Raw genomic sequence first — 27,375 nt, forward strand, 5'->3', positions numbered from 1 at the left:
CCAGCTAGCTCGCTCAGCTACTGAACTCCCAACTATCCACAAGCACGAGAGCCGGTGCAGAAGCCACGCCGGTTCAGATAATCTCTGCTGGATGGAGAAAGATCGTGGGGACTGGTACTCTGATAGTCTGATGAACGCGATGGAGAAGGGCCGCGACGCAACGGCAGGGTTTCCTGGACCTGCACGTGCTCGGTGCCCAACCTTCCAAGGCATCCAGACCAACAAGGTGACCTCTGAAAACGTAAGCGCGAAGAGAACGAAGAGGTTAACTGAAGAGAACGAAGTGTCTGATAACGGATTTGGTACTGAAGTTGATACCGCGAGAACGACACGAAAGATCATCGCGCAATCAGCGCCACGAACTATCGCCCTCAGTCTCGGCGGCAGTGGCGGCGGGGACGGCGATGCGAGCCCTCACCAAGAACTGGTGCCCACTGCCCACCAAACCATAGCCGTCAAGCCGGCGTTCTGCCTGGCTCCCGGCGGGCACCAGCCATGCATGGCAAGTCAGGGGTTTCTTGGAGTGGCGTTAAAGCCAGCAGAGGTGGATGGGCAGCACAGAGAAACCAACGAACTCATTCACTCACCGGCTGAAGCTGGGTTACCGGCCTGGAACAGCAAGTGTGTCCGCACACACGTACACCCCCATCTCATCTCACCCCCGTGTCCCGTCCTGTTCCTTCTTTTGTCGCGGCCATTGAGAGCTCGTCGGCGCGGCGAGGAGAGCTTCTCTCTCCCCTTCTTTCACCGTCCATGACCGGCAGCGAAAAAAGATGGGCTTGGCGATGAAGTGCGTCTTGCTCCTCCTCTCGGCCTCCCTCGTGCTCCTCCTGCTCAACTTCCAGGTCCTGGATGGGGCGCTCCGTCAGGCGAGCAATGAGCGCGGCAATGTTCGTGTCATCGTGGCGGTGACCCACGATGTCGGTTCCGGTTTGGTCTCCAGGTTCAGGATGCTGATGGGCTTGGATCACCGTCGGCCCCGACACCGGAGGCATCACAAGAGTTCTGCAGCTCCGGCTCCAGCACCTGCACCAACAACACTGGCTCATGAAGCAAGAGCACCACCTGCTCCAGCTCCAGCTCCTGCTCCTCTTCCCCACACGAGTCACAGCAGGGCGCCGCTGAGAAACCGTGGACACATTGCTCCGGTGAGAAGCGTGGCGCGCAGACTGGGCGGCGGAGGCCACACCAGGCTCCCGAAAGGCGCCATCGTCGCTCTGGCTGTGGTTGGGACGTGCCTGCTTGTTCTCGGAGTCGCCATTGCCGCGGTCTTGATCAGGAGATCAAGGAAGCTTCAGAAGAAGCCGTTCAAGCTGCTGTTCCATGGATCGAGAGCTCACAGGTCGCCTTGTGCTACCATGAAGGTCAGTTCCCATCCTAGCCCGGATCTGCTGTTCCTGAGTTCTGCTGTGCAATGCCACGAGGACTACCCAACCCTCAAGGAATCTTCAGAAAATAAGAGCTTATCCGTCCGTAGCACTCCCACAAAAAGCGCAGAGTTAATCGTAAGCGATCATACTGTGAAAACCAACGTCGACTTGCAGTCTGACGAGGCTGATTCTTTCCATTCAGTACCCTGTTCTCGCTCGTCAGGTGGCTCCATTGAACAGTCGCCACCGCAAATCTGCGATAAAACTGTCACAGATCCTCCGTCTTCTCCACTCACGGATGATTCACCATCTGGTTCATCATATCAGTCACTGTCACCCGATTTTAGATCTCAATTCTCTCCAAAGACTCCAACTTCAGCAGCTTCAGATAGCACCCATGCAAGTAACACCTTTTGCCATCCTCCAGAAAAACAAGACTATCAAGAAACTTCAAAAACAGCTATCACTTCTGGATCCATGGCACATCCTGAATCTCCACGAGGAGAGCAGGGCAACTCAAATCAGTTCATGAATTCATCCTCAGGATATAAAGCTACATGCAATGCTACAGAGACCACACCCTCTGAAACAAGCACAGCATTTAGTGCATCAAATGAAACATTCAATTTGGATGCTAAGAAGACCTCAAGGAGTTCAGCTGAAGGGGCCGAGTCCAAACCATCCAGGGCAACAAATGTACTGAAATTGCCACCGCCCCCTCCACCGCCAAGCAAACCACCTTCAAGTCTTATAGGGCAGAACTCTGGCCAGCCTCCACTCCCACCTCCATTACCGATTCAGGTACAAGTGGGCAAAGATGGATTACCCCTTCCAAGGTTGAAACCTTTGCACTGGGACAAAGTAAGAGCAGCTCCAAACCGCTCCATGGTGTGGAATGACATCCAGTCAAGTTCCTTTGAGTTCGAGTAAGGCAAATTAACGATTCTCATTACTAGATTGTCGTTGCAGTGCCTATTATTGCATTCTTACAATAACATGGTTATGCAGATTTGATGAGCAGATGATCAAGTCCTTGTTTGCATACAACTTTCAAGGCCCAGCAAAAAATGAGGACGCCACGAACAAGACTTTATCTACCAGCAAACATGTTATTGAGCACCACAAACTTCAAAACACTACCATATTGATGAAGACCTTAAATGCAAGCACTGAACAAGTCTGCAGTTCTATAACAGAAGGTATATCTCCATGATATTTGGATTCAAATTTACCAAGTTAATGATGGCCAGATGAACTTACTGCCTTGTTTTGACTATCACAGGAACTGGATTATCCGTGCAACAACTGGAAGCTCTGGTCAAGATGAAACCATCCGAGGAAGAAGAGAAAAAACTAATGGATTATGATGGGGACATCAACATGTTGGATCCAGCAGAGAACTTTGTCAAGGTGCTACTGACAATACCAATGTCATTTTCAAGAATCGAGGCGATGCTGTACAAGGAAACTTTTGATGATGAAGTTGCCCATCTCAGAATGTCCTTCACATTGATTAAAGTAAGTGGAGCCATTTCGATTAATTTAGAAGATAGGAACATTCTATTGAAGCTAAAACTATTTCTGTGTTTACTAGGGAGCCTGCAGTGAACTAAGATCCAGCAAATTATTCTTAAGATTACTTGAAGCAGTACTCAAGACAGGGAACAGGATGAATGTTGGAACAATAAGAGGAGGTGCAAGTGCTTTTAGACTCGACGCACTGCTGAAACTGTCAGATATACGTGGAGCTGACGGAAAGACAACCCTCCTCCATTTTGTGGTCCAAGAGATGGTACGATCACAAGGATTAAAGGCTTCAGATAAGATTGGTGGGACACCTGGACCATGTCGCACCACACCAACAGGACGAGAAGAGTATTTGGAAATGGGTACAGAATTTGTGTCTGAGTTAAGCAATGAGCTTGCCAATGTCAAGAAGGTAGCAAGCATAGACCTGGATACCTTAAAAAGCTCAATCTCAAATCTTTCACATGGATTGGCTCAACTAAGCAGGCTCATCGGAAAAGATCTTACCTGCAATGACAGGAACCAGAACTTCCTGCATTGCATGAAATTGTTCCAAACTCATGCAGAGAATACAATGCAGGAACTCAAAGTCGCCGAAACAGAGGTCCTACAGCAGGTCAGAGAACTCACACAGTATTATCACGGAGAAGTTGGCAAGAATGAGTCCAACCTCCTCCACATATTTGTCATCATGAGAGATTTTCTTGGTTTGCTAGATAGGGTGTGCCGAGAGATGAGAGGTTCAAAGCACATCCAACGTCTGAACATAGTCCTTCCACTCAGGTGAATAATTTGATGATCAGACTTCAGATTGGCCAGCTTAACATTAACAAATTAACCTTTTTGTGTGACTGTGTGTATAGTTATTAGCTTGAGATGGGTTGATGTGTTGGTATCAACTATGGAGAGTTTGTACATGTGCAGAGTTGTATTAGAATGATGTTGGGTTGGAATGTTGGATTGCATGGTTTTCAGTCTGTTAAATATACTCACAACCTAACACTGAACAACTTATATTTCTTGGATGTATAGCCATTTGTGATCTGCAAACATATACTATGTATGTTTTGCCATTAAGCTGGACAAATTTCAAACTGCAAAGGCAGTATGACATTACACTTCAAATTGGTCTAGATCAATTTACGTCTAAATTGATAATATTTTAATTATTTTTCAGGATTGAAGCAAATGCAGTTATGTTTTTTTTCCCTATATATTATCTTGTAAATTTAATAAAATGTACTTTCCAGCAGATAAGTGAAACAGGGATATAAATCATTATATGGGCGCAAAATATGCAGAATAAAGGCAAATCACAATTACCAAACTACTCTACAGTTTATAACTTATTGCTCTCCAAAATTTCCAGTATCAACAGTATAATCTCTCCAACAAGATCCAGAATATTGCAAAATAAAAACAAGCACAAACAGATCAGACAACATCCCGCTGAAGGATCGAAGATACAAAAATTGGAGATCAGCAATAGAACTCCAACTGCAATCAGACTACTGATGGGAACATAGGTAGGACATAGGAGTAACATCATAACTCTTCAAGAGATCTTACAAAGTTAAGCTCTCAGGATCCTCAATAATCTTTGCAAAAGTCTGCAGGAATGCTGCCAAATCAGCACCATATACGGTCCTGTGATCAGCAGTGACATTGACCTGAAAAGAAAATATTGAAACAACGTAGTTAAATATTGAAACAAATTTTCTGAACTTGAGTTGCCCTAGTTTGACTCCTGGTTTTCTGCCAGACTGATGTGGTACTTTCTTACTCTATGCCCACTATGCCCTAGCTACAATTTCTGGTCAAATATGGCAAACAATCTGTTCACCACAATAATTATGGGCTGATGCACTTTTGGCAATTACACCAAAAATGCAGCAACCAACCGAAGAGCTCCTAACTGGCAGCACTAGTGATAGCTCCGCACAAAAATATCACCCATAAATAACTACTTTGATGAGGTGTAACTTTGGTGCTTGCTACTGATGAATTTCATATTTTCAGTGCCAAGATACTCAACTTAGGCCTGTAAATAGATAGACAGAATCGGTGAATCTAGTGATTATAGACTACCATGTCATACCCTCATACTATCTGACACCTATAATCTTAAGTCAACTCATGGCATCCAACTATGTAATGCTCTCTACATGATGTATATGACAAAGTCCATGACGATCATTTACATCTACAGTTCATGAAAAAACCCTTAGGATGTAGCACTAGATTTCACTAAAAACCATTACATGAACAACTGATGTCTAAAAAATTCAGATGCACAACTAACCAGCATTTTGCTCTTGACACTAAAGAAACCATCTTTATCAGCCACAACTGTAGGTTTTGAGGCTCCAACAGCCATAATAGCTCCCTGAATTCATAGAAACACATGCATTAGCTATCATACATCAGTAAAGCAAAGAGAGCACAATTTGATAGTAGCTAGGCAGCAACAAGTAAGCCTACCTGGCCAGGTGGAAGAATTGCATCAAATCTATCTACACCAAACATACCCAGGTTGGACAGTGTAAATGTCCCTGCAGACCACAAAATCTTCATGTAAGCACAAATGCACAATGTTCATGAACATCACAAGGGCTACAAAGGCAATATAATACACTAAACAGTGCAGTAGGTTCCATACCAGAGCTGTAATCATTTGGCTGGAGCTGTTTTGCGCGTGCCTTTTTTACTAGATCCTTCCAATTTTGCGAGAGCAAATAGATATCCAGCTGCAGGGTACGAATTCATAAGTTGAATGGTTACCTTGCTTGCTACAACTCCTAGATAAAATCAAATTTACCATAAAAATAGTATATTACCTTGTCAGCATCCTGCAGGACGGGTGTAATAAGGCCACCATCAATTGCCACAGCCACTGCGATGTTGATGTTACTGTTGTAAGTAAAGCTCTTTCCATCCCTGCAGCTAGCGTTGACAACAGGGTGCTGAGCAAGCGCCATGGCAGCGGCCTTCGCCAGCAGCACTGTCATTGTCACTCCCTTTGGCTTAACCTAAAAAAAAATTCAAAGAACCCGATTATCAGCATGCAGCCATGCAGACCCAAAAACAGAAGAGCATCACGGCCAGTCAAGCACTGCTACGAATCCTCACCTTTTCATACAGCTCATCGAGCTTATCGGTTACAATTGGGTACCCGACGCGGAATGTAGGCACCGCCAAGCTCTCCACCATGTTCTTGCTCACCGCGGCCTGCATGGTAGTGAATGGAACAACAGTCGCGCCAGGCACAGGCGGTAGCACTGCTGCTTGAGGCACTGCAGCCGCTGAAGGCGCAGCCACAGGTGCTGATGCAGCAGCAACAGCTGCAGGCTTTGGCTTCGGCTGAATTCCGGCGGCCGCCTCAACATCTTCCGGCGTAATTCTACCGTACGGCCCGGTGCCGGTCACCTTGGCAAGGTCCACCCTGTGCTGCTTCGCGAGCTTCTTAGCCTGCGGGCTGGCAATGCCCTTTGTCCCCGCGGCCACCGGGGCCGGAGCAGCCGCCGGTGAAGGAGGCGGGGAAGGCGTGGCCGCGGCATCCTCCGCCGGAGCAGGCGGCGCCTGCTGCGGCTGCCCGTTGGCGAGCTCCTGGGCCTTGGCGAGGGCGAGCGGCACCTCCTCCTCGGACTCCGCGAGCAGCGCGATGGGCGCCCCTACCGGCGCGGACTCCCCGGCTGGGACGAGGACCGCCGCCACGATGCCGTCGTGGAAGGTCTCGACGTCCATGTCGGCCTTGTCGGACTCGACGACGACGACGGCGTCGCCCTTGTTGACGCGGTCGCCCTCGGCGGCGGACCAGGAGACGATCTTGCCCTCCGTCATGGTGGAGCTGAGCGCCGGCATGAAGATCTCTCGGATCTTGGCGCGCACCACCATCCGCCCGCGCCGCGTCTGCCCGCCGCGCGCGCCCGCCGGCACCGCCGCGGCGCGGAGGCGCGCGGGCAGGGTGGAGGCGGAGAGCGAGAGGGGTGCCGGGGCCGTCGCCATTGGAGAGGAGTGCTCGAGGTCGGAGGCGGAGGCGGGGAGGGGACGGGGCTTGGCTGGTTGGGTATAAAGGGGAGTGAGGCGACTCGAGCGAGGGCGGAGAAAGCGAGGCGAGGGTGGCTTTGGAAACTCCGACGATTCATTCATGGGCCGGGCTCAATGTCAGTGTGGTCCGGCCCCACGTCATTAACAAGGATGGCTGTAAAAAGTGAGCTCAGCCCAGTTATTTACGGTCGTGGACCTTTGTCGGATGGCCAGAATAACATATGGGCTGAGCCATAGTCACCTAGGCGATGGGCTGTAAAAAGTGGGCTCAGCCCAGTTATTTATGGTCGTGGACCCTTTTGTCGGATGGCCAGAATAACAACATAGTCACCTGGGCGATGGGCTCCACAAGGCCCAGCCCACCACCACTCCCCCACTGAGAAGGAGACCCATCCCCGGAAGCCACACAGCTCTCACATCACATCCAGCTCCTCCGCGCGACCAAATCTGCCGTCTCCGCCGCCGCCGCCACAGCCGCAGCAGCTCGCACCGGAGCGATCCGCGCCCCCGCCGCGCTCGCGATGAACACGGATATCACCGCGTCGACGAAGCCGGAGTACCCGGTGGTGGACCGGAACCCAGCCTTCACCAAGGTGGTCGGCAACTTCTCCGCTCTCGACTACATGCGCCTCTCCACCATCTCCGCCGTCTCCGTCACAGTCGGCTACCTCTCCGGTTCGTCCCCATCCTTAGATTCCCCTCCGGAACCTTGTCTCTCCCAGTTCACCCCAACCGGAAGCTCAGAACCGGGCTCGTCGTGCAGGGATCAAGCCGGGGATCCGGGGCCCGTCGATGGTGACGGGCGGCCTCATCGGGGTCATGGGAGGGTTCATGTACGCGTACCAGAACTCCGCGGGGCGCCTCATGGGATTCTTCCCCAACGACGCCGAGGTCGCGCGCTACAAGTACAAGCTGTAGTGAGGATCCATCGTCCCCTTGTCGCGTCGCAACTGTTATGCCTTTTACCCTTCCTGACTACTGTTAGCTTCACAGTTCTTGATCTGGGCACTGTATGGCCTTGGTTGAATAAATATGGTATGCTGTTGCACAGCTATGAGGATTTGATGATACAATTCAGCTCCTCTTGTTGTGGTTTGGTGAGAATTTCATCACCATTTCCGTGAACTTATGAACTTCAAAGTGATTCCTGGATTAAACTTGGCAATTGTTGTGTCATCATCTATACTAATTAGTGTGTCAGCATTTAGGTATGTACTTTGACTTCTGTAGTAAACTAGTAAGCGGTTGGGGTGGGCTTGGCCCATTTGCTTGCTATGGGGATAAGATTCAAAAGAGTTTTCAGAAAATTGTTGCATGAGGGCTTACCTGACGTCCTTTACATAATGGTTTGTGGATTTGTCCAGGTTCAACATCAAGTTTCTCCTGAGCTCTGTTTAAAAAGGTGGCGTAGGCGCTACGCGTAGTAACACTGCCTCACCTAGCACCTAGGCGTTTTCTGCGTAGAGCGGTTTAGGATTTGATCTATGTAAGTATGAAAGTAGGACAAACTAAAGATGGAGAAAGGCAAACTACGGTAATGGAAGTTTATGATTGCAAGATAATGTCAAATTCTATGTCTTAATATACCAATTTTTCTCTATTTAACATGGCATTACTCTAGTGGCCTGCAAAAAGTACAACCACTTAGAATCTCACTCGTAATGTTTTTTGAAACATAGGATGATAGTATTAGAGGTAGAATCTCACTCGTAATGTTTTTTGAAACATAGGGTGATAGTATTAGAGGGCATTCTGAAATTTTATCCATGTGCTTACTTACCTGGAAAATACATAGATATGTGGAAATTAATCTGATCCATCTGGTGTAGGTATTGGCATGTTACTGCCCTTTTATTTTGAGTCTTGTGAAGCACATCAAGCTGTAATGAGAATTCAACTTCACTTTGAACCATTATAACAGCTTGTCACTCTTAACCCCCCCCCCCCCAACCCCCATGGCTGATGTTAGCTTCAGGTGATGCGAGCATGTATGGTCTTGGATGAGTACATTTGTTATGCTGTTGAACAGCTGTGAGGATTTGATGATACAATTTAGCTCATGTTATTATCTGGTGGTAATTTTGTCTCTTTTTGGGTAAATTTTTGCATTTGAAAGTGAATTCTGGTCTAGAATTTAGGAACTGTTGCGCCTTTATATATTAGCTTGCCTGTATCAGGGGATGTGATTCTGTTTGCCTCTTGTTGTAAGCTTTGGGGTGGGGTTGGTGTCTGGCATTGGGAAATGCTGTCCTCATGATAATTAGGAAATTTGGTGCACACACATTTTTAAAAAAATCTTCATGGGGAAAGGTAGATAGCAGTATGAGGGAGGACACAGCAATTTATTAGTGACCTGGGAAATACATAAATCTATCTGGAAATTAATCTGGTCTACCTGGTTGTTAGTAGCATTGGCAGCTGTGCTTCAATTTAATAATTTATTTTGAATTGATTGAAATAAAGTAAGTTATTCCTCTTGGAGTTTATTAACTTCATAAAGCCTCTAGCATTGTTGTTTTAGACATATGAAAATAGTCATGTTTGTATTGTAGTATTTCATTCTATTACCTTGATCTGCAAGAGCTGACCAGATACCTCTGATGAGTAAGTTATGTGTTATGCGTTATCATGATCATATCAGATCTGGGGTGATCTTTACTGCCATATTAGGTCTCAATTATATACAATCCTTGGCTCGGTTATATGTCTAAGCTGCTTAGGTTTCTGCCTCATATTGCAATGAATATTGTGCTTTTTAGTAGTATAAGGGAAACCCTGGCTGTATGATGTGTCTAAGTTGCTCTGTGGCCTTCCTCAGATATAAACTTCATTGTCCCCTAAGTAGATAGTTAATTTTGGTTTGGTTGGAGTGGTTGGAAGGGAATCAACAAAGTTCCACCATTTTGAACACTTTTTTTTTTGTGGTGGTGGTGGTTGGGGGGGGGGGGGGGGGTTAGTTAGTAAGGAATTACTTTTCTAAAGAAAGAGGGACTGTCTTTCAAAAATAAAGAAAGAGGGATACCTTTCAACCCTTCATTGTGACTTATGTTAGCTATCTTGTGAACTATAGGTTAACTCCCTACAATTTCGTCCTATACCGTCACAAGCTTTTTATGCTCATGGATAATCACCTAATCCATACTCCCTAATTCAAAGCCCCATTGCATTTCCCAGTTATAGCCAAATATGCTGCTGAGTTTGTATTTTCTTAAACAAAAAAAGGATTTATCATCACGTGCTGGCCTTCATGAAAAAAGTTAGGTCATCGACATGTCTTTAACATCTGGCCTAATACTACTGCAGTTGTGTCTCACCCTCCCATACCTATGACTGATACACCTTTTATCCACTGCTCTACAAGGTATATTGTTGGAGCCTGCAATATGGTGTCTCAACTTTCTGGGCAGGTTCTATACTCTGTAGGATCAACAACCATATCAGCACTGATGACCCTAGAAACTCCCTGTAAAGCCATGATGTATGTCCACATGAGGACAGCTCCCTTAGACCTTAAACCCATACCATTCTTACAAGAGAAATGTATATCTAATTCTTAGAAGAGAAGCACTTTGTTCCATTAAGATTTTGCCAGATTTCAATAAACGAACTCTGTGTTGACCTTTATGCCCCAAGTTCACAGCATGCATTTTCTTATTGGGGTGATAAGACCTTCACAACCCAGGAATTAGGGAAGGTTTCATTTTTCATGCTTCAGGCAATAGATTCTAGATGGTAGATCCACATTGAATCACAAGTTAGGGTGTAGGACTTGATCACGTCTTCATGAACATTGATAACCTGTTCAGCATCAGAGGCATATATTTGCATAAACAGATCTTGAAGGCCCGCCTAATGATTCGGAGAAACGGTTTCTCAACCCTCTGGTATGGATGTACTATTTTCCATGGCACTGCTGTTATCAATGTAAACATGTAGAGGCATGTTAGATGCAGCTGTGGTTGCCAATTACTGAAGTTTCTCTTTGGTGTTAGAAAGCGAAATGATTTCTCAATTCATAGTCTCGATAAAGTGAAAGCAACATATGAAATATGGCGTATATGAAGCTAAAACATCGCAAACTGCCAACAGTTTTGTACTCAAAAGTTTTGTTGAATCAAAGTTTGATCCATAGCGTTGTTGATGTTCCTGGTTGCTGAACCTGCTTCCGTGAAGTGCTGCTGTTTCCGTAGCACTTCCATCTCCTGACCTGGTGGCTTGTGCTGCTGTTCCATTGCGTTCTCGGTTTTTATTCCGTGCCTATCGATGCGATAACGGGCTTAGGCAAGTACGGCGTGCCATAGTATTTTTTTGGATGGCTGTACAACAACCACGACGAATTTGAAGATGGAACTAAGCCCGCGACAAAGATATAATGCCAAGAGGAAAGGTTGGGATTGCCCCAAGCAACCCTGGCATGACTTAACCACTGTGGGCAATGTTTGCGGCAAACTTGAGCAAGAAACTGAGATAGTTCAAGGACCGGCCATGGACTTTACTCTAAGATAGCAGTGCTTGCAGCATGTGGCAATAAAACTAAAGCAAACAACTGCCTAACTAAGAAACCTCGACATGATGATTAAACGAAGGGGCAATGTTATTAGGAGACAAATAAAATAAAATAGTTTTGGCACATTTTACCAATCCAAGAGTAGAAAAATTGTTGAGGTTTGGAGTTCGTCCTGTATTTCAATTTTTTTCCGGGAGGATGCGGTTATGCACTATCACCGGAGCTTGTGGTGTTGCCGTGGCGTTTGCGGCACGATTTCTAATAATGCATGCATAGGCTGCTCCAGTGCTCAGCGAAGGATATCACCGGGCAGACTTGAATTTTGGAGGCTCCAAATGGGTTTTGTGTAGAGGAAGCTCATCGATTGGCTCCCCTGACTTTTCGCATAAAAAAAAAAGTTTGGCTCCTCTGCGGCTCTGCCTACCTACGGGACCATATCCTCATGGGCCAACTTTGTACTTAGGCTGAATTCTCAAAGGCCTACAAGGAAAAACATACAAGGGCCCATACTTACAATGACTCGAATTAGACTAACTCCAACAATGATATGCAATTTTGAGAGGCAAATCAGGGTTGCCTCACGTGTACAGTAAATGCAACACGCATGTATTTAGTGACATCTCCAACAGCCATAGCATTTCCCGCTCTCCCGGCAGTATCAGTTTCATTTCCCGCCAACTCCCGGAACTGAAGAGGCATGGCCTGGCGATTTCGGCAGCTCGGCGACTGAGCAGCATCGGTCCTTGACTGCTCCTGTTGCTGGCCGGCGGTTTCGGCGGCTCCGCGACTGAGCAGCGTCGGCCCTTGACTGCTCCTGCGCTGCTTCACCAGAGCTCATGGTGATGGCCAAATCTTAGATTTGTGATTTGTCGGCAGAGGCTCGTGCTCCTTCCCGGCGCCAGGTAACACTTCTTCTTAGGATCCAGTCTGCAGCTTAATTTTCCTCATTTATATAATGTTTGTCATTGGATATGTGGTTGTGATTTTAGGGATGGCGATGAGGTATATTAAGCTTTCAAACTGTGGAACGGCTGCCATTCAGGGGAGAGATGCTGATGATGTTGAGATGGCTGCAACAGTTCTCGTTGTTGGGACAAAACGTCGATGGGGAGGTTCAACACCGGGTCACAAGACATACAAGTGCGACCGTGAAGGTGCTAACAAAATATTGAATGCTCAATATTTTGTTGAACATCCAATTTACAACCCAGATCATTTTCGCAGGAGGTGTGTGCGTGAGCTGAAACATAACTTTTACTTTATTGTCAACCAAATATGCAGTAACTAATACAAATTGGGTGGTAGGTACCGAATGCGGGAGAGTTTGTTCCTTTGGATTGTCGATAAGGTTACTGAAGCGGACTCCTACTTCAAACAAAAACAAAATTGTGCTGGTCAACGAGGATTTCCCCCATCCACAAATGCACGATTGCAATTAGAATGCTAGCTTATGGTAGCATTGCTGATTCATTGGATGAGTATCTTCAGATGGGTGAGAGCACTGTATTGGAGACATTGAAGTGTTTTGTCAGAACAATAGTAAATGTTTTCGGGGAAGAATGGATTAGGCCACCAACAGAACTGGAGTTACAGCATATACTAAAGGTTAATGAGGCAAGAGGATTTCCTAGAATGGTTGGCAGCATAGACTGTATACATTGGGAGTGGTCTAGTTGCTCCACTGCTTTGCACGGGATGTACAAGGGCCACAAAGGGAAGCCAACTATGATTCTAGAGGCTGTGGTGACTGAGGACCTCAGGTTTTGGCATGCATACTTTGGATTACCTGGATCCTATAATGATATTAATGTGCTGCAGCGATCATCGGTCTTTGATGATTTAGCTAATGGCAGAGCACCTCCGGTTGAGTTCAATGTGAATGGCAACATTTACAATATTGGTTATTACCTAGCTGATGGGATATATCCAGATTGGGCTACCTTAATCAAGACAATTAGTGCACCCATAAGTAACAAGCACAAGGTGTATGCAGAGCGACAGGAGGCATCTAGGAAGGATGTGGAGCGTGGTTTCGGTGTTCTTCAGGCTAGGTGGAAGATTTTGCACTCCCCTGCTAGGTTGTGGCACCAAGAAGATCTAAATTATATTATGAGGGCTTGCATCATCTTACGTAACATGATCGTCATGGATGAGAAAGGTGTGGATCTTCCTACAATTCATTCATCAGAGTGGCCTGGTAGGGAGAACCCTCCTGTCTGTAATATTGCAGATTTTATAGATGCTCAAACTTATATCCGAAACAAAGAAACTTGCCACCATCTTCGTTCTGACCTTGTCGAGCATATATGGGGATTGTACGGTTCAGGCACTGGACCTTTTGCTCGAAAGGGAAGCATATGAATGTTCAAGCAGATCAGCTACCTTTTGAAGTCAAGCTTTTGAACGGTGTTGATATCAGGTGGAGACAACAATGAATGTAATTAAGTAGCATGTATCCTAGAACTTGCCACCTTGTAATGAAGTAGCTTGGGTCCTCAAAGTTAGTCATATATGTAATTAAGTAGCACATGTCAGGAAGTATAAGTCACTAATTTTGTTCCACTTTTCGTTCTGCTCTACCTCATATATAAAACTGATGTTGTGAAACGATCATTACAACAGAACTTACAAAGTTTAATTCACACATAGACTCTCAAACATCAACTCTGAAATATAAATACCCTCAAACTTAAATGAGGATTGTTCAAATGACATAGTTAACTCTGAAACATACACACAGTAATTCAACTCATGCATCTTTTGGGTCCGAGCTAGCAAATCCACGACGTTCCATGATCAAGCGTTGCATGCCAATGTAATAATTCTTCAGATGCGGAGCTACCTTGTCAATGTCTATTGCCATGATTGCAGCTTCAGCAGTCAGCAACTGTGCCTCAGCTTGCTTTGCTACATTATCAGCCTCTTGTTTTCTGAGAATTAAATTCTCCTCACGCCGCTGCTTCTTGAGATCTAGATATTCCCTTTGAAGGCTGAGTTTCTCATCTTTCCTAGTAAGGATCTGAACCATTTGCTCATCTTCTTTCTGTTGGCACTTCTCCCTGTTATCGTGAATGCGTTGAAGCACATCAACTGCTGTGCTGGATGAGGAAGCATCTGCAACTCTCTTTCTTTTAGTACTATCTCTTCCTGCTGGTCTAGCAGGAATGCTATTCTCATTACCTTCCTCTGCTATTGCAGTAGGAGCTGTGTTTGCTTGTGAAGAACCTTCCCCCCTGTCCCTGCAGAGTTGCTGTTGAGCTCCAAAACCTTATCATTCCATTTTGATTCGTTTCGGAGGATTTTCCAGCAATGCATGAATTGGAAAGGTTCCACAACCTCGTACATACGGACTGCATCGTCAATCTGCAAAATTCAGACATCTCGTCAATGGCATGTGAAAAAATTCAGACCAGCACTAAGCTTAGTTTTGAAAAATGACTTGTAAAGAATACACTTTAGATCAGTTTAAAGTACAAGAGCATACCCTGTCTTGTTCATTCTTCCCACTCTCATGAAGACGATCAACAGCAGACTTAAACCCACAGAACTTGTTCACCGATCTTTGAATGGTGCCCCACCTATACTGGACAGCTAGTTGGCTACGGTTACTTCCCTCTGGCTTAAAAGTATTATAATAATCATGCAACCGTTTGTAATAACCTCCTTGAGTCTGATTGACACCTGCATATGATCAAAAAGATAGTTCATACATATATAATAACAAGGCTTGACTAAGGAATTGTTGCTTGACTAACCGGTTATTGCATCCTTGCTTACGTTGAGGAAGGCGGAACAAAGGACTCCATCTTCTTCTTTTGTGAAACCACCACCCCTCCGCGACACCTTCTTCTCCTTGCCTTTCTGTGTTGTAGGAGGTTGCACAATCTCCACATCTTCGCGATAAACTTGCGCACCCATAGGTGGCTGCACAATCTCCATATCTTCACGATAAACTTGCGCACCCATGACATAATTCACCTATCCAACAACCACTAATGTTTATGAACATAACTTCATGATGATAAATAACTTTATGAAGTACCAGCTTACCTGTTCGGACTGTGGGCACTCAAGAGGGTCTATGGAGGATTGTAGCTGATAGGGCCATTGATCAGGAGCATAATACAGCTGGTCTTGAGAGCCCTGCCCTCCAAATCTGGGAATCTGATTATCCATTCTAAAATAAAGATAGAATGAGTGAATGACAATCTGAATCGTAGACATCAAGAGCTATCCAACCTTGAATACTAATTTGAAAATAATATGTAATACCAAATTTGATACAGACAGGATCCACAATTTTGCAATCTCTGCATACACGGATGGTATTCTACTTGTAGAAATAAAAACCTAATGAGTGATGAATGGGTGCACAAGGATCCACAACAAAGACCTCACAAATCCACAGATCTACCCTACCCAAAACTTACAGAAGCATGGAATCCACCAAAGAGGTGTGCGAACTGCATAGAATCCACCAAAGAGAAAGGGAGCTGGATGGAATCCACCAAGAGAAAGGGGAATGCGAACTGCCTGTAGTAGTTGACACTCACCGTTGCAGGTGTTTCTTGTGGTTCAGTCACTCGCCGCCGCTGCTCGCCCCGCGCGCCGCCCACCTCGTGCACGCAGGCTCTGCCGTCGCTAGCCCAGCGTGCCGCCGCCGCTCGCCCCACGCGCCGCCCGACCTGCGCGCCGCCCGCATAGGGTCGCCCAGCCCGCGGGGTGCCGCCTGCTCCGCCTCCGGCTACTCTTCCAACTCTCGGTCGTTGTCCCCTCCTCAAATGCCTTGCAGGAGAGAGAACATGTATTTTTACTTCGTCTCTCTCGTCAAAGGCAAAATGCTTGCTTCTTATGCCTAGTCTGTTGGAGGTAATTTTGTGATGCACAGTATGAATTGAAGAGGCATATTTGGTTTGCCTTTCCTGATGCCCATGCTATTGGGGTCAGTCTTAGAGAGGAATGGGCCAGTACTGTCACGGCCGGTATGAAACTCGGCCTGGGAAATCCGCTGGCCCAAAAAGAACAGCGCGTGGAGCGGGAGGCACCGTGGCTGTAACATTCCATATTGGCACCTAGAGTGTTTAAATAGCAAAAATCGTAAATTTTCAAAAACTTTTTACGAATTATCTTGGTTTGAAATTGTTGTTGGATTTTACTTGATTGGATTTCAAATTTGCTGATTCAACTGTGTGGGATTTGAATTTAAATACACCAATCAAATTCAAATCCAAACATTATTCTCTTAAACACACCATGGGCCAACAGCTAACACCGGCCCACCTCCCTTTTCCTTTCTCCCCGCGGAACACGGCCCGCGAGCACGCAGCCCAACCCAGCTTACCTCCTTCCCTTTCCCTTCTTTCCCCCGCAGGCCACGGCCCAGCCCGCCAGCCACCACCCGCGCGACCCTTCACCTTCCCTTCCGCCCGGGCAGCTGTCAAGCGGGGCCCGCTGTCAGCTTTCCCCTTCCTCTCGCCGCTTGCCCCCGGCTCCGCCCGCCGCTCGCCCCGCTCCGCGACAGGGAGCCCTAACCGCCGCGCCCTTTCCCTTTTTCTCTTTCGCCTGCGCTCCAGCCTTCGCTCTCGTCACCGGCCGGCCCCGCTCGCTCCGCTCCGCGACAGCACAACGTAACCGCCCGCGCGCGCCCTCCTTTTCCCCCGCGCCCCGGCCGCTCGCGCCGCAAACCCTAGTCTCGTGCCCGCAGCCGCCGGATGCGCGCCGCGTGGCCGTGGCACGGACGCCGGGCATCGCGCCCTCGGCGTCCGGGCCCGCGCCACAACCCTAGGACCGCCCCTTAAGAACCCCAAGGCCGCTCCCCCAAACCCTAGCAGCCCCTGCCTTCCTTTCCACCGCCGCCGCACGAGAAGAGGAGAAGAGGGAGGAAGTGGAGGAGAAGAGGAGTGCGAGGAGGAGGAGGACATCGCCGCCGGAGCTTCACTAGGCCTGCGCTCGAACGACGACGCCGATGAAGCTGCGCGTCCTGCACAGCTTCGACCCACCTGCGCCGACCCGCCACCGCGTCGCACCTCCTCGCCAGCGAGCCCCCGGTGAGCGCCGCCGCCGCTCTCTCCCTTCCTCCTCCCCTGCTGCCGGCGTGATGCCTAGCGCCGCCGATGAACCCTCTGTAGCCAACCCTAGGACTCCTCCCATCCGGCCGTCGTGCCGCCTTTTCGTGCAGAAACCCATCGCCCTGCCTCTGCACCCCGCAGCCGCCGTCGCTAGACCAAGCCGTGCCCCACGCCGTGCCACGCCATGCCCCCGCCACGGCATCGCCGTGCGCGGCAACCCCGCGACACGGCCGCGACGCCGCGTTCACGTCGCGGCCAAGCCTCTGAGGCTTTTCCCCGAACACCCTCCGGGCGTTGCCACCCACACACCCTGGCACACATGCACACGGGGCCACTTTGGCCCGAGCCGCACCGGATCTGGCAGCCACACCAGATCCGGTGGGTGACCGACAGGCGGGTCCCACCTGTCGGGGGAAGCGCAGGGCGCTGCCCCCTGGGCCCCTATCGTCAGTGAGAGGGAGAGGTAGGGGAGTGCACCGCGGGCCGGCCTGTTAGGCCGAGCCGGCCCACCGCGTGTAGCCAGTCCAAGGACCAAGCCGGCCTGCTGAGCCGCAGGCCGAGCCGACCCAAGAAGCCTAAGTCGAGCCTAGTTGGGCCTCGAGCCAGCCCAGTACCCTTTTTGGCCCAAAAACCGAGCCGGGTCCCTTCCCTTTTTCTTTTACCCGGCCTGACCGAGGGCCCCACCTGTCAGCCTCGAGGTGAGGCTGACCGGTGGGACCCGTTGACCCTGTTGACCGTTGACCGGCCCGCTGCTGATGTCAGCATGCCACGTGGCATGCTCTGGTGCTGCCACGTGTCACTGCTGACTGATTTTCTTTTCCGAAATTCTTTTATTAATTTTAGAAATAGGCTTTTCCTTAGAAAATTCATAATAAATCGACCGGACCTCCGAAAATTATGAAACCAATTCCATAATTCCTTTAAAATTATAAACCACCCGTTAGAGTAGGTTTTGTGGTGATTTAGATCTTATTTGAAGAGTTTTGTGCATTTTTGCACTTTGGTCCCTACTCTTACTCGTAATTGCGACCACGAGGAGTTGACCGACGACAGGACTACCCGAAAGCCCAGGAGGACTTCAAAGAGACGCCAGGTTCATGCCCATCTACAATCTGAATACCTATTAGGCATTGCTTGTTAGTTATGCTATCGCTATGTGTGTAATTTATATCAAGATGAACCTGCATGGCCTATTTTATGTACCCATGCTCCTTGCAATTCTATCACACTTATTTACTATATGAAATGCCTTGTCAATCCTTGAATGTGTATGTGTGGGAATGGATGGATAGTCTTGGCGTGTGTAAAGATATACTATTTAGGAGTTGGTGATTAGGGCTTTAGCCGGGAGTGGGCAAACCTAACTCGATCGTGGATCGAGGGCTTGGGGTATGTATCTTGGCACATCCTACGGAGTACCTGTGGCGGGTACAGCTTTTTGGTCATGAGGTTGAGGTGTTGGAGGCACCCGTCAAGGGTGCAGTCTTGGACCACCGTGGTGGGACGCTTTTGACGAAGATGCCCGCTTCAGCAGATAAGGACCGAGTGAGAGTAACTATAACTTGTGGGAATTTGTTAAGCGTGCACACCACTTACCCATTATGAGGGTGGGCCCGGTCCGGGGCTAGCTAGCGCGGTACCAAGCCGGTAGGAGGATCGAGTATCGGTGCAGGGGAAGGAGGTGCTAACCTCACGTTCCCTAAGACGCATGGGAGGCTTCACAGTCTCGGGGCGACCGACCTCTTGTGGGAGGATGCGCCCAAGATCCGGGAAAGCCGGATGGTGCCGTGGCTTCTAGTTCCGTTTCAGTAGACCGGTGTTTCATCTATTAATCGGCTGATCTTCGGCTAGTGTCGATTCGAGTGGGTCCATGTGTACAACCCCTGCAGGGTGTAAACTATACGTGTAGCCGCGTCCTCGGTTATGGACACCACTACTCCTCTGTTGCTCTTATTAGCTAGTGTTACTCATGACTTCTACCTCCCTCTAGAATAACTTCCTGCTAGGGGGCAGTTGAGATGCGAGAAGAGGGAGTTCTCGCATCGACTTGGTGGTTTGGAAGGTGTCGTTGACCGGGAGTCCGGAATACCGGAAGGGCCCGAGTCGAGAATGGAAGAAGATGTGTATACTTATATATATATTTATATGATGTTGCATGCATAGGAAACCCCTGCTTTACCCTTAAACTTTATTATACCCTTAGTATACACTTAATATAGTCCACAATAAAGCTTGCATCAGATGGTGACGTGAACCTATCACATACCTTGGGGATAACCTGGTACGATGCAGGATCCGATCCGGAGTTCGACCCCAACGATGACGGATGGTACGACTGAAGCTCGTACTATGCTTGAGTCGCCTGTGGAGGAGGATCCAGGAGATGAAGGACGACCCGAAGACTACCTACCACTTTACGATTTCTGCCTGAACTGCTTTAGTCGAGAGGCTTGTAATAAATTCCGTACTACAAATCCTATAGATTTATATAATAAATAAACTTATATTTAATATTAAGCAGAGTATAACTGTAATATTATATGTGGAATAAGTTCTGCATTTATCCAGGAACTATCACAGCGAATCCGGTTCGTTTCAGCGGCGGGGCCGGCGGCCGACACTTCGGCAGCAACGTCGAGGCGGCGGAAGTCGCGTTATGGTCTTCGTTTGCATTGAGGCGCATAAACCCTAATCCGCTAGGAAATTTGTTCCCCTCGCCGCCACCTTTATCGATCTCTGCCCGAGGACACCCAACCGCGCAGGCGCAGGCGACGGGCGGCCGCCGAGCCGGCGGGGGCGACGAGGCCGGCGGCTCGTGATCCGCCGACCGCGCTCAGATCCTGCGGTAACTGGCAGGCAGCTGTGCCGCGCAGATCCTGACGTGGACATGTGGCCTCGGCGCCGACAGATCCGAGGTAGGGTCTGGCCCTCCGCCCTCCGGCATTTTTCTTACCTCCTTAACCTGTCTGTTCGCTTTGGATGCCCACTTGATCTGGCCTCTTTCCGGCCATCGTACATTGCCGACAACGAAAAGGAGCAGCCTGATGGTACAGAATGCCGAGGTCCGGCTTCATGAACTGAGCATACGAAGATGCCCGCTAACTTTATCCCTGTTTGCATCTTTGATTAATGGCACAGGGACGACAGGAAATACTTGTTTAAGCCCAAATCCCTAGTTGTTTAGGTGCCAATCACCAGTGTAAGGACAGAGCATTGTTGCGGCAACCTGCCCCAGTTGCTACCTTCCCTTCAGTTGATTACTTCACTGGTTGAACAATGCATATACTAAACTCTTATCCCCCAGAAAAGGGGCAACAGTGTTCCATGTGATGAAACTTTGCGCTCCTCGTTTTCCAAGTCAGACCTGTTTAGTTCCTTCAATTCATCTAAAAAACCTGCTTCAAAAAGATCGTCCTAAAACTCATAGCTTGAGTCTAGTCTGGTTGTCAGTATATATCTATGTGACCGGCAAAGACGACTTCAAGGAACTCAGAGAATTCTGAAGAAACTTGACAAGACCATCCATTTTCCAAAAATCAGAAGCTTTTATCCATGTGTCACCATCAACCGCTTGCTACCAATCGCTGCATTTCATGTAAAAGTTAGGACTTTTGATTAACATTATGTCAAAAGCTCTCCGCCTTTGCTTAAAGGAAGTTGAGGACATGGAATGTCTTGGGAGGATCAAACACTCTCTCACATCACCAATAATGCACTATTAAAATTTGCAGCATCAGTTGAGCTCCCTCCATTGCATCGGGAATCTGACGTGGATGAAGGGCATTATATTATCCTGACACTACAGGATTTAGAAGTATTGCCAAGAGCTTTTCTTGAGTGACCGACGGTGTTTGCTTTCTTTGTCACTTTTCTCCCCTAATGGCTGGTGGTTGTTTAGTGTCAGAGAACTATTTCTCTAGAGTTAAGATGAATCCCCAATCAGCAATCACAGACAGTAGTGGATAAAAATAATAGATTACCGTCGACCACTTGACACTAGCTCTCAGCAATAGCTTTAAATCATGCTGTCTGATGGTGCTTCCATCTCAGTTTGATCGCCGATTTGTCTACCTGTCCCTTCACATAGTAGTACCCAGAACACTGTGTTTGAACTATGCATTGAATCTGACCACCAACTTGGAGAGGAACAACAAAACTTGTAAAACTTCATGTTATTCAGCTCTCTGAAGCTCACGATTGAAAAGGCATAGGAAATGTTTGCTTGCCTCGTGATTCCAAGGTTGTGACTGTTCATACAATCCAAATCAATGTATATTTTGATCTTGAGCCATCAACAGGAGTAAAGATCTATTTATCTGAACCTAAGGAAATGTTATTCCACATGTTGAGTAAAATAAATGGAATCATTTTTGTTTTACAGAGCAGTACATTAGTTGCAAGGCTCTTGTAATCTACTTTTTTTGTGATCATTCTTTTATTATTGATGGAAAAAGCTTTAGATCACTGGTGAAGGGACAAAAAATGTTTGATAAGAAATTGGTAACGACCGAGTGGAACTATGGATGTGTTGCAACGATAATGGTACTTACTGATGTATGATTGGAATTCGTTCACCTTTATTCATTAACTTTTCCCCTTTAAATTGATCTATATATGCAGTAGGATCATTGCATGGCAACTGATAAGTTTGGGTTTTTTGCTAATGCAGAGTCTGGCCTCCTGCAGAAAACAGCAGAATTTAAAGACACCTTGTTGGTTATTTTAAATTTTAGACCTATTGGGTTTTGATCTTTGGACCTCATATGTTCTCTGATGCGCATGTTTGAGCAACTATTGAGTAATCTGTAAAAAGGAGGAAAATCATTGTAATGATTACACCATCTCAATCCAGATAATTTTAATGACATAAACGGGGCCCGAAGCAATGAGGGAGCATGACTGCTCAATAATGATGGTCATATGGGACTTGTATGGTCAAGTTGCAGCCTGTGCTTTCTAACCATCATTTTCTGTTTGTTAATGAAGGTGATCAATGGATCGAGATCCAGGCACTCATGATGGAAAACACAGCATGCAATGGTGAGCCCAATCGAAGGGTAGCTCGATCGACAAGCAGAATCCAAGAAGCAAAAAGATTCTTGGCTCGGCCGGTGCTCCTTGTCATGCAGCTTCGGCGAAGCCACGGCCACAGCCCTGCCAGCGAGTAAACAAATGCAGGGCCATTTGCAAAGCATATAGGTACATGCTTGTCTTGCTAAATAATTAACCATGTTCAAATTGTTACCCCAAGATAACCATGATATTTAACACCACTCGATTTTCTTATTATGCAAACACACAAGACCATGCCTTGGAAGCTACATGGACAGCATATATTTAAAAGGAGGCTGAGTTGCTCATCTGTCTGTCAGTATCTGTTCATGATGATTTTTAACGGCAATCATACTGAAAATTTTGTAAGCCAATCGAGTGATAATTAAAAGATTATACTCATATTAAATGGGGCGGCGACCAAGCAGAACGATGGTACTCCGGTCAAGTGGGAGTGTTTTCTTGTCCCCAAATGCAGAGTGACATTGCCTGCCACTGATCCAATTTATAATCAGTCCCTAATTATCTTTCTTACTTGTTTGCCCACCCAAAACAACCCCTCTGCTGCCTCTTATCATCTCTTCACCTTTGCCCTTTTCAGCTATAAAAGTAGACCTGACCTCGTCTCCGTCTTTGCACCAGCACAATTGTGTTCCTCTTCCTCCCCCTAGGGTTACAAGATGGGGGTCGTCAAGGTGCGCACTGGAGAAGCGAGCTCACTATCTATGGCCTGGAATTAAAGATCTGATCTATATACCAGGTAACTAACTAATTAGTAGGATGAGTTTTGATCTTCAACCATTTCTGATCTTGCCATGCATGGAGCATATATTGTAAGCAGTACGATAGGAATGGTCAGATCACCTTATCTTCTTTGAGTCTTTCAGCTTTGGTTTTCATAGCTCACGTCGATCTCCTAGACCTTAATGCAACACCAAGAGGTTGCATGCATAAAACACTGTTTAATTTTGTTCACCCAGATCTGCTTTTCTTATATTTTTGTTCCAATATTTTTATATCCGTGTGGTGCATAAAATACAAGAGTCAGCACAGATTTTGTTATGTATTTATGTATGAGCTATTCTCTAGGTTCCCCAGTTAAATGAATCATCTAAGTGTGGTTCGATACACAAGATTTTATCTCATGCTAGCTACTTGCTGACCTTACTTTTGTTTTCCAAACTTGTCAGTTCACATACTATTTGCTGCTTGCTTGCTTGCTTCTTACTGATATTGATTGAAAAAACCTCAAATGGGGTTTTAAGTTGAAGAATCACATCATTATGTGTGTATATCTCCCATATAGTTGGCTAAGTTTGTGAACACTCCTTGTTGATGGATAAAATATCAAACAGTTAATATTCCTTGCAAAAATAATTGATATTTGGTTCAACTAATCTCTACGTTTTCTTTTGTAGGTTTTGCATTTGGGGGCAGCAAACTAGAGGCGGCAACTGCATAACTTGCGAGAAACTTGTAAGATTTCTTGACAACCTATGCAAAAATCACCAATTACCATGAGAACTCTCGGGTTAATTAGATATGAAGTTAACATCTTTCCTTGGTTCATTTGCCTTATTTAGTTTGTATTGTCAAGTAAGAGATGATCTTATTATAGGAAACCAAAAGTGTTCCAGTAGTAAGGGATTTGAGTACTAAAAAGAGATGAAGATACTTGTAACTGCATTTTCTCATCCATGACAATAATGCCCGTTTCTTTAACTGCATTTTTTCATCCATGACAATAGTGCTCGTTTCTTGTCACTCAAGAATTCAGAAGTGTTGAGCATCAGCATCCGCTCCTAGATACCCCTCTGGAGTAACTGGAGCTAACGTAATTATTTGTGCTCTGCGTACAAGCTATGCGTACTAAAACACTGCAGTAGTGTCACGTTTTGGTGCTCATAGTAGTGGTATGATGGCATATTATTGGAACATATCTACATGTACAGGAGCTCTTTCTGATTGGATTGAGTACATGAACCTCATATGTGCATATGAGAGGCTGAGCTCATTTATGATATGATGTACATTATGAAATCATTATACAAATGATGCCTCCATTTTTATGGGGTATAAGATGAACTCGCTTTGATATAGCTATTCTGATTTGTAGTAGTATTGATAAATGACACAGAGTAGCAGAGTAGTTTTAGCATCTATACTACAAAGTTACTAATGTTACTTGCAGCAGAAGTGCTCTATTTATATCACACTTAGAAATACTAGCCTGAGGTGATGTTTAATTACCTAGTATATGGTGTCTTTGTCTTCAGCTGAGTATCACATAAGCTCATTGATTTCCATGGGATAGCGGAAACCAATATATACACAGTTTACTATTGTTATTGAAAACTATTACCATGGATTTCATGCAATACTAAGGGTATACTCAGGAGAATGAATTTACTTCTTGACTGGCACGTGAGTAATTATTCCAATTCCTATGATTTTTTTTTTGTTGTAGGTTGGATGGTGGTCATGCCGATGATTTTGCCGCAAGTTATGCAGTTGCTGCCTCAAGCTTGCTGCCTCCATGTGCTGAACCAAGTGGGAATAAGATGAAGAAAGTTAAACTACAGATCTTCCATAGCCATGTATCTTAGGTTTAGCATGCATGAGAAAAAACGAAGGGAAGCAGTAATGCTAGAAGGCTGTGTACAATCCGTCATGCACTTTGGGCAAGCTAACTAGCTGCCAGTGTACAGTTATTAATTTGGTTTCCATTGTTGTGAATTGGTGTTTTTGCTGTGTTTTACATTAGTCAATCTGATTTTCTGCCATATGAGCAAAAGGCACCAGATGATGAAATTACAACCTTGGCGATGCAGTAATTGATCCATCTATTGACTCCTGGTCAAAACATTAGGTGACGTCCTAGACATGGATGGTTAAGCTTTCTACATGCAAGATTAATGGCTGAAATTATTCGAGTGTTCTTCATTTCTACTCCCTCCGTTCCAAATTATAGATCATTTTAACTTTACTGAATACATAGTTTTTCTATGCACCTAGACTTACTTTATGTATTTAGAAAAGCTAAAAAGACCTGTAGTGTAGAATGGAGGGAGTATTTGCTGGTAGTATATTAAGGATAGGTTACAGAAAAATGATGGCAACCATTAGATTAAAATTGTTAGTACTCAGCTTCATATTACGCTGCTCATTATAGTTTATATGTTCAGAAAACCCCACCTGACATATCCCTCCGATTCAAATACATGTGTTAAGCTTTGACTAATAATTTCTAGGAAAATATGATGTTTCAAGTAATGGTAATTAAATATATTGAAGTACTTTTCATGGTGCATTCGATACTATTTTACACTGTCAATCTTTGTAAAAAAATTTATACTGATGATAATGTCAATGAAGTTTGACACCTGAAATGCTAAAATGATATATTTTGAGTCAGAGGGAGTAGTAGCATGCTCAGGGACCATATATTTTGCTACTTCTATAAAAGTGCACTTTTCTGCAAGTCACACTACAATTAAACTGGAGTGAAGTTATGACACTAAGCTCTGAAACTTTCCAAGCCCTCTAAGTTCACTTTTGTTGATTTGATCAATGAACAAATGATCACTTCAACTATTTAAGCGCTTCAGCCCTAAACTCTAGACCAGCTGTGAAGAAGCAAATCTACTGCCACAGGATGAGCTTAGCTGTAGCATGGTAGTAGGAAAAGCTAAGCTACAGCTGCCGTCTCGCATTTACCATCGGATCTCGATCTACTGGTCAAACTACACTTCGATTTTTTATACTGCCAAAAGGTTCCCTGCGCTGCTGAAAGTTCAATATATTCAGCAGGACAGCCCCGCTAGCATAGAGAACTCTGAAGAAAGCTGGGCCGCCAGACAGGTGGCCCAGAAGGTCTCAACATCACTGGCCCCAGCTGCATCCGCGCCCGGTCTCATCGATTTCCTAACTGGCTACGGTTAACAAATTTCTTAAAGACTCTACGCCCACTTTGTTACCGCAGATGCAGACGTCCGGGGAATGTCTTCGAGAGCGGCGATGCCCGACTAAACAACCACCAATAATGCGCCATTAACAATTCGCGGCACGCTGGTCGACAGCAGCTTCCAGCGAGGCGTATCCGGAGCTAAGCTAGGGCACAGGTGGTCCCGATGCCGGCCTCGCGTGATTACTGCAAAAGACAGTGCGATTACTGGGTACAATTACGCTGAGCTTATGGATCTTGAGGTTTTCCGTTAGAGACATCTTTGATGGAGATCTCAGAGCAGATCGTTGGGAGCTCTGTCAAATGGTAGTTTGTAGGAGTAATTCCGTAAAATGATTATCTGAAATGAGCTAGAAGGATCAAAATTGAAAAACACCAACATATGCACAAAATAACTTCTCCATTGCAGCAATTCCACTGAGTCAAAGTACGAGGACGTTTCACCGATATCCCCAACTATGTGATTTTGAGGTGAATCGAGCAGTTTTATGTGTTTCCTATGGACGAGCGCGTAGCATAGCAATTATCTCAAGTCTGAATAATCCCATCCTCATTCACAAGGTATTGTAACCAATATGAACTGGAGTACCACATCAAGTCCAAGATAAGTCTAAGCGATGAGGAGAGCTCCCTCATTTACTCTTCTCAAGGGCTGGACCTTTGTGATGGAGGGGAGATGAAACCATATTATTTGAAATTATAAGATATATTTTTTTCCAAACGCAGACGCAGACGTTTATATACACGCACGTACATTAATCTCTATGAATACACGCACGCGCACCTCTGAGAGACTGAACCGGCAAATCCTCGAGATTGATAAAGTCACCACAGGCGCCT

General features: G+C 46.2%; 4 protein-coding genes and 1 long non-coding RNA gene across 7 annotated transcripts; 4 read left to right on the forward strand and 1 right to left on the reverse strand.

Moving 5' to 3' along the window:
* The first annotated feature begins 8 nt into the window (after window positions 1-8).
* Window positions 9-3,931, forward strand: LOC112896303 (formin-like protein 9). The gene is made up of 4 exons (XM_025964233.1): window positions 9-2,296; window positions 2,379-2,569; window positions 2,653-2,888; window positions 2,965-3,931. Exons 1-4 carry the CDS (start codon window positions 774-776, stop codon window positions 3,682-3,684), a joined length of 2,670 nt encoding a protein of 889 aa, XP_025820018.1. The 5' UTR covers window positions 9-773; the 3' UTR covers window positions 3,685-3,931.
* Window positions 3,932-4,216: 285 nt separating this feature from the next.
* LOC112897286 (dihydrolipoyllysine-residue acetyltransferase component 4 of pyruvate dehydrogenase complex, chloroplastic-like) lies at window positions 4,217-6,936 on the reverse strand. The gene is made up of 6 exons (XM_025965557.1): window positions 6,027-6,936; window positions 5,735-5,926; window positions 5,557-5,644; window positions 5,379-5,449; window positions 5,200-5,283; window positions 4,217-4,567 (listed from the first exon to the last, which is right to left on the reverse strand). The coding sequence occupies exons 1-6, from the start codon at window positions 6,900-6,902 to the stop codon at window positions 4,463-4,465; spliced, it is 1,416 nt and encodes a 471-aa protein (XP_025821342.1). The 5' UTR covers window positions 6,903-6,936; the 3' UTR covers window positions 4,217-4,462.
* Window positions 6,937-7,348: 412 nt separating this feature from the next.
* Window positions 7,349-8,109, forward strand: LOC112897287 (NADH-ubiquinone oxidoreductase 20.9 kDa subunit). The gene is made up of 2 exons (XM_025965558.1): window positions 7,349-7,619; window positions 7,708-8,109. The coding sequence occupies exons 1-2, from the start codon at window positions 7,466-7,468 to the stop codon at window positions 7,860-7,862; spliced, it is 309 nt and encodes a 102-aa protein (XP_025821343.1). The 5' UTR covers window positions 7,349-7,465; the 3' UTR covers window positions 7,863-8,109.
* A 4,782-nt stretch (window positions 8,110-12,891) lies between these two features.
* LOC112898282 lies at window positions 12,892-13,812 on the forward strand. The gene has a single exon (XM_025966637.1). It carries the CDS (start codon window positions 12,892-12,894, stop codon window positions 13,810-13,812), a length of 921 nt encoding a protein of 306 aa, XP_025822422.1.
* A 6,303-nt stretch (window positions 13,813-20,115) lies between these two features.
* On the forward strand, window positions 20,116-25,382 carry LOC112896255. 3 transcript variants are annotated; one of them, XR_003229399.1, is made up of 5 exons: window positions 20,116-20,434; window positions 22,506-22,718; window positions 22,823-23,331; window positions 23,990-24,047; window positions 25,039-25,382. It is a non-coding gene; the product is annotated as an uncharacterized LOC112896255 (long non-coding RNA). The 3 variants fall into 3 exon arrangements; XR_003229400.1 differs by having other exon boundaries at window positions 22,189-23,331; XR_003229398.1 differs by having other exon boundaries at window positions 22,506-23,331.
* Window positions 25,383-27,375: the final 1,993 nt, after the last annotated feature.

Source organism: Panicum hallii, chromosome 6, assembly GCF_002211085.1.
Source record: "Panicum hallii strain FIL2 chromosome 6, PHallii_v3.1, whole genome shotgun sequence".
In the NCBI taxonomy this organism is placed as follows: domain Eukaryota; kingdom Viridiplantae; phylum Streptophyta; class Magnoliopsida; order Poales; family Poaceae; genus Panicum; species Panicum hallii.